Genomic DNA, 7232 nt, shown 5'->3' with positions numbered 1-7232 from the left:
TCAGTGAATGCATTGACCTTTATTAAGCCCTGACCGTGGGCCTCACATCAAAGGTGCTTGCCTACCTGTTCTCCGATTAAGCTGCTCCTTACCCACCCCCCACGTGGTGGTCCTCTACATCGGCATTTTACAGCAGAGAAACTGAGGTACAGGGCAGAGGGACCACCACCTGTCCAGGTCGCCAGAGCTGGGGCCAGGACTTGGAGATGAGAAATAGGGACTGGACCCCATGCCACCTGAGTCCTCCCTTGGGCCTGCCTCTAAGTCATTACCCCGCTCCTCCACCCTCAGACTGCACTTGTGAGAAAAGCCAGAACCTCCCAGGCCAGGCCCGCGCCACAGGTCCAGCCAGGCAGCCCCTCACACGGCGGTTTTCTTCACATAGTCTCGGGGACCGTCTGGCAGGAGCGGAGGGTGAACGTCAGAGCCCAGAAAGATGAGGTCTCCTGAGAGGAGGTCGTTCTGCTTGCAGGAAGCGGTGACACAGTCTGGGACATGCCCCACCGGTGCCGCCAGTCTCTCCCGACACCGCTTGCTCACGAGGTAGGACAGTTCCACGAGGTTGAGCAGGATGCAGACAACGGCCGTGACCACCATAAAGACAGTGAAGATGTTCTTCTCAGAGGGCTTGGCGATGAAGCAGTCCACTGTGTTGGGACAGGGAGCCAAGTGGCACTTGACCACAGGAGGGAGGATGTATCTGGGGTAGAAGGAGTGGAACACATAGAGGAAGGTGACATCTATGCCGGCCTTAAAGACCAGGCTGAAGACGTAGGTCCACCACAGCCCACCCCGCTTCTTGCCAGGGTCCAGGTAGAGGCGCCCGCAGCCCTCCCCAGCCGCCTCTCGGTGCTTCTTCTCCTTAGCCTTGCGGTAGGCCACGTGCATGACCACGAGCAGCGAGGGGCACGTGACCAGGATGAGCTGCAGGGCCCAGAGGCGCACGTGGGACACGGGGAAGAACTGGTCAAAGCAGACGTTGGAGCAGCCCGGCTGCAGGGTGTTGCAGTCAAAGTCCTTGTGGTCGTCACTCCACACACGCTCGGCCGTCACCACGTACACCAGCACGCGGAAGATGAAAACCAAAGACAGCCAGATGCGCCCAAAGGCCGTGGAGTACTTGTTGACCCCACTCAGGAGCGCCTCGAAGAGCCCCCAGTTCATGGTGGACCCAGGTGTTCGTTGTCACTGCAGGGAAAGGATCAAAACAATTTGCCAAGTTGAAAAAAGCTTGCTCTGAGCCCTTCATAGAAATGTGCCGTCATATTTAATCCTCACAACCACCAGGGGAACCGGGCTTTTTACCGTCCCCATTTTATAGATGGGGAAAAGCGAGATTCAGAGGCAGAACATGAGCTTATACAACTGTTGGGTGCAGAGGTGGGACCGGAGCACAGGTGATTAAGTCAGACCTCAACTCTACCCATACCAGTGGGTGAAGGCAGGTCTAGGGAGCTGCCCGTTAGGTCCCAAGAATCCTGCAGAGACCTATGGGCATCGCACCTTCTGCATCACACTGTTCAACTGTGGGGCCTGGGCTTCGGGGTGACCTCTCCTCTTTCTGAGCACTGCCTTCTCCCTCAGACAGCCCCCTCCCAAGGGAAGCCTGCGCTCTGTCCTTTGCTGGCTCAGGGGGTGGGACTGGAGTGGAGGCTGGAAGCTTGTCTCAAGCCTCTACCTGGTCTGACACTCTATATCTGGTCAGTGTACTGCTCGGGTGGGACCCACCCAAATCAAGGTCAGTGGCAGTCCATCTGGGCTGAGAAAAGGATTCTGTGTTCAGGAGAAGTTAGCAAACTCTGGGTTCAGTAAAGTTAAATAGGTCCCATTATGCAACCATGCTACTAAATTCACTCTACGACTCTCCAAAAGAGGGATGAACTAGGCAGCACTGCCCAAACTCCTGACCACAGAACCGCTGCAGGGCTTTGATCATCTTTCAAAGCAGCCCTGTCCAGACGCCAGCACGGGAAATGCTGCTCTGGTCAGTTCTGCTGGTGCGTCTGGCTTGAGGTGCACGTGCAGGCAGAGTTGCCTCCATTCAGGGAGTGAGACTGCTGTGCAGAGGCAGGGTGCCTGCTTCCCACTGGGAACTCCTCTGCTTAAATCCTGGGGTACACTGAGACCCAGGCACCGTAGTTTCACCTGGTGTGCACTCCGGGGACCCCAGGGAGCCTGCGCTCTAAGGGGTCCTCGTGCCCTCCATGCACTGGTGAGGTGGAAGGTCACGGCCCTCCTGAGCCCCCTCACCTCTGTGTGCTTTACTACTGCCGAGCTGGGTGGTGGGAACAGCCAGCATGGATTGGCTGTTTGACGGAAGCTGTTGTAAGCACGATGCCAGAACCAATACACTGTTCCTTCACAGTGACCATAGGAAGGCTGGATCTTTTATCCCCAGTTTACAGATGAGGAAAATAGAGCACAGAGTGACTGCTCACTGTTACGCGCAGTAAGCCACGGAGCTGTGATTTAAACCCCAGCAGGCTGGATCCAGGGCCACCCTCTGGGAACTGCCTAGTCTCGGGTGGGCCCCCTTCCTCAAGTTTCGGTGAGCTGCCTGCTCCTCCTGGTGGATCCCGGGAGGGAGGCTGGGGTGTCTGTCCTCCCCACCCTGCCTCTCCACACCACCTCCCACTTGGACTCCGGCCCCTCTCTGAGTCATCAGCTTCTCCGCTCAGTCCAGCCTCAGGTGGGTGGGACCGGCAGCCTCTCCCGAGCGCTGGGGAGGCCCAGCCCTTAGCCCCAGGGGTTCTCACCCAGCTAGCCCTGCACTCAGTAGGGGACGAGGAGAGCGGAGCCTAGCGGCAGACCGAGGCTCAGCCTGCCCACGAGCTTGGGCTCTCAGCCCCCTTCCCACTGAGTTCCTTGCTCCCACCTACCCCTGCTGGGGAGCGCGGGAAGAGTCAGAGGGGAGAGGGGGGGTCTTCATTCCTGTACCACAGGACTCCGGGGCCGGAGCACTCAGGCCACCTCCCTCTACTTACCACCCGAGAAATCCCTCTTGCCAAGTATGCAAAGGGCAGGGCACATCTGGACACGGACGCTTTTCCCTGAGCCGCTGCTCCTCAGCGCCGTCCCGGAACCCGCCTGTGGCAGCCGGCAGTGGAACTCAGCGAGCTGCGGAAAGTCATGTCAGAACTGAGGATGGTGTCTGGGGAAGCACGTTCCTCGGCCAGAGCCTGCGGAGCAGCCTGGGTGTGTGCGGCAGGCCAGGGGAAGAGGAGGAGCTGCGGCCTGCGCTGCCATTGGCTGAGCCCCGGCCTCCCTGACTGCCTCCCTGGAGGCTCGGGAAGCTCAGGGATTCAGTGCTCAGCCTGCAGACCCCGGGATCCCGGAATTCTCCCCGAGAACCACAGGCCCACGCTGAGCCCCTGCTTACCCTCCCAGCCCTGGGCTTGTGTGGGAGGACTGGATTTCTGTCTTGCCTCCTCATTCCTCTTCCGCAGTTCTTGGCTGCGAACTCTTAGCCCTTCTCTGGCTTCTGTGGGCTGCTGTCTGGGTTCTGGTCGCTGGCTGGTTGCTCCTGAGTGGCTCTCCATTCTCACGGCGCCAGCCGCCTCTGAAACATTGCCCTTCTCAATTTGTAACTGGCCCAGAGGCCTTTTTCTCTCCAATCGCCCCACCGGGACACCCTTCTCCGGCCTTCCTCCTCACCTGTCAAGGCCTTTGAAACTTGGTGGAGCAGAGTCTCGACTCTGAGTGACTGCACCCGGGCTCCACACTCTCCGTCTGGGTCCCACGCCTCTGCAGCTGGGTGCAGCTCCTGCCTCTGGTCGTCTCACTCCTTTGGGTCTAATGCCGCTATCTTCCGACCCCATACTTCTGCATGTGGTCTCTAAACCCCCGAGTCAGGAGTCCACAGCTTTTGCATCTGGACCCACTACTCTGCCCCTATACCCCACAGTATGGGCCCCTCACCTCTGCGCTGGGTTCCTCACCTCTGCATTTGGGCCTCACTCCCTTGCACCAGGAGCTCATCTGCAGCGCCCCCTCCCCCCGCATCTGGAGCCCACACCTCTGTAACTGGGCCCCTCACCCCTGCATCTGGACCTGCCACCCTGTGCCTGGAGCCAAATACTCCTGTAGCTTCTTCTTTTTTTTTTTTTTTTGGTTTTTCTCCCGTACCGGGAATCGAACTCAAGACCTTGCGCTTGCCAAGCAGGCGCTGTGCCACTGAGCTAAATCCCCAGCCCCTCCTGTAGCTTCTGTCTGGCTCCCACGAACCTGCATCTGGAATCTCACAGCCTGCATTTGAATCTCACCCCTTCCAGATTTTGATCTGCCACTTACCTGCCCCCTCTCTGTACAAGGAGACGCCCTGCTCCTGTGAAAGCTGTCATGAGAGGATGCGGAGGGACAGAACGCACAGAGTGGCCCAAACTCTGGCTCTGCCACTTCCTTACTGTGTGCAGCCTCAGCTTGTAAATGGGGAAACAACAGCAACCCGCTCCTAGCGCGGGTGCATGGATTCACCCGGCCTGGAGGTGAACTTCTCAGAGTGCTCCCTGGCTCCAAGGAAGCCCTCTCTGCAGTGGCCTCTCGCAGAGGTAAACTGTCCGGCTTGGGCAGCATAGATGAGGTAAAACATTGTGAGAAGGACTGTAAGAGGCATAGAGAAGGGAGGGTCAATATTTGCCAGAGGGAGCCCCAGAGAAGTGGCATTTAAGCTGGTTCTTGAAGGGCTTGTAGAAGAGGAGGGGAGGCCTTCGAGGCGTGGGCACAGCGTGCAGAGGCCTCTGTGAAAGATGCGGGAAGGGCCTTAGACAGAGTGAGGTAGGAGGGAGAGCAAGGACACATGAACAACGGGAAGTTACAGGACACAAATTGAGAAGCCAGATGGAGCAAGGAAAAGCTGTGTCAGAACATAGGGAAACCAACAGTAAAGGTCACCCTGTCCTGCAACGCCCCAGGCATATGCAGAACTGAAAGTACAGAATCCTGCTTGCGTCCACTTCATTTGCATTGTGGTTTTGACCCCTCCCCACAGTGGGCTTTGGACTCCATGACACTTCCTCTAAAAGCTTTGTAGGGTAAAAAATTCCTACTCTTGGGGCTGGGGATTTAGCTCAGGGGCAACGTGCCTGCCTGGCAAGTGCAAGGTCGTGAGTTCGATTCCTGACACCGGAAGAAAAACAAACAAAAAATTCCCACTCCTGAGGGGTGGGCAGCGTCAGATGCCCTACTGGGCCATGACTTATCAATTCCCAGTTATAGAGCTTCCTGTAATCCCAGGCAGGACCTTAAGACACCCAGTACCTGCCCCTGTTGGGGTCATGAACTCTTCTCACTGGCCTGTTCCTACCCTGTGATGTGTATTTTTGCATATTTATTTATTTATTTATTTATTTATTTATATATTTTTTTGTCTTTTTGAGGCAGGGTCTTGCTCTGCAGTTCAGGCTGGCCTTGAGCTCATTTTGTAGCTGAGGCTGGTCTTGAGTTTGCAATGATCCTCCTGCCTCAAGCTCCCGAGTGCTGAGATTATAGGCGTGTGCCACCACATTCAGCTTTATTTTTATTTTTTTTTTCCAGCTTTATTTTTTATTTTTCAGATTGGGTCTTGCTATGTAGTTTAGTCTGGCCTTGAACTCACTGTGTAGCCCAGGCTGATGTTGAACTCATGGCTATGCTCCTGCCTCGGCCTCCTGAGTGCTGGGATTACAGGTGTGCACCACCACGCCTGGCTCGTATTTTTGCATCTTTTACTTTCAATAAATCTAACTCTGTTTTATTTTGTTTTTTCTTTCTTTCAACAGGGTCCTGCTATGTAGTTCAGGCTGACCTTGAACTCACTATGTGGCCTAGTCTGGCCTGGACCTTACAGCAATCCTGCTGCCTCAGCCTCCCAAGTGCTAAGATTACAGGCACTTGCCCAGCTCTTGTTACTCTTTGAGTGTCCTGTACAATTCTTTGTTTGGGGGGCTGGGGATTTAGCTCATTGGTACAGTGCCTGTCTGGCAAGTGCAAGGTTGTGAGTTCGGTTCCCGGTACCAGAAAAAAACACAACCCCCCACCCCCCAAAAAAAACCCCGAAAAAACAACTAATTCTTTGTTTGGGATACTAAGAACCTGGAAAGGGCTGAGATGCCTGAGATGCCCAAGATTCCCTGAGATGCCTTATCTGTTGACAGGAGGGCTGGGGCTGCTGTGGTCAGGGCTCACATGACAGGTACCTGGAAAGCTGACAAAGACCTTCCAGGTACCTGGAATATCTTGCTGAGGAGTTTTATTATCTTGTGTGCAGAGGGAGACAGGGAGACGTTTTAAACAGGAAGATACACGGTCACACTGGTACCATTGATTCTCATTACCCCCAGTGTTTGTTTCTGTAAGTCACTATGAATACCAGGTGTTATGGCTTCTATGATTGGGTTATATGGCATCATAGCTGCCTTGCTGTTAGCAGGTGGGGTCAGGCTGACCCTTCCCGGCTCTTCCCTTGACTCACTCTGCTTGCCTGCTGCAGCTTCTCCTCTGCCAGGCTGTTTGCCTTGGAGCCAGTGGATTATGGACTGAAACCTCTACCAATTGTGAGCATAATACACTTCCCCTCCTTTGAATTGTGGGTGTTGGGTGTTTTGTTCTAGCAGCGAGGAAAGTAACAAAGACTCCAGGTCAGTAAAGAGTGACCATTGCTCCCAGTAGAAATACCAGGCCGGGTTCCTGCGAGCCTCTGGTTATATTTTCACCTGATCAGTACATCGCCCTGTTTCCTGTGTGCTTCTGTTTAAAGATGTCTTGAAAACAGAGCAGTGATTTGGCAACGCTGAGCTCATGGCCGGCCACTGCCCCTGCCAGAATGAGGCTCATCGGCCACACATTTCCTCCTGGAGGCGCCTCACAGCCTGTCCTTCTTAGGAAGGCGGGACAGCTCGTCCGCACTGTGCCTGTAATGTCACCAAGAAAAAGCATAAAAAATGAGAAAAATGCGGCACTCAATAGACCCCTGTGAGACATGTGTGAACTCAGATGGGAGCTGGAAGAAGGCAGAGCGCCGCCTTGTTTGGTCCCAGCTAGGACCGTGTGTGCATTGCGTGACTCCAATTTCTCACCACTTTTGGTGTGTGGTTCATGGACTCAAGTATGGATTTGGGGGCTACAGGTGAATTTTAGCCAGCAGGTGAACTCCCTGCGCAGAATCTGTGTGAGGGAGGAGCTGCCAGACGGTTTAACTTGCCTCTTGTGGGAGAGAGGAGCCGGGGCAGGGCTGGTGGGACCAGGGGAGGTTACGG

At 55.2% G+C, this 7232-nt stretch overlaps 1 protein-coding gene across 1 annotated transcript; it reads right to left on the bottom strand.

The window, feature by feature from the left end:
• On the bottom strand, window positions 1-3228 carry Gjb5 (gap junction protein, beta 5, 31.1kDa). Its single transcript, XM_005395123.2, has 2 exons — window positions 2985-3228; window positions 1-1188 (listed from the first exon to the last, which is right to left on the bottom strand). Exon 2 carries the CDS (start codon window positions 1162-1164, stop codon window positions 361-363), a length of 804 nt encoding a protein of 267 aa, XP_005395180.1. The 5' UTR covers window positions 1165-1188; window positions 2985-3228; the 3' UTR covers window positions 1-360.
• Between the last annotated feature and the right edge of the window lie 4004 nt (window positions 3229-7232).

The sequence above is a fragment of the Chinchilla lanigera genome, unplaced genomic scaffold (genome assembly GCF_000276665.1).
Source record: "Chinchilla lanigera isolate Chin_1 unplaced genomic scaffold, ChiLan1.0 scaffold00051, whole genome shotgun sequence".
Taxonomy (NCBI): domain Eukaryota; kingdom Metazoa; phylum Chordata; class Mammalia; order Rodentia; family Chinchillidae; genus Chinchilla; species Chinchilla lanigera.
This window is presented reverse-complemented; position numbering and strand designations above follow the sequence as displayed.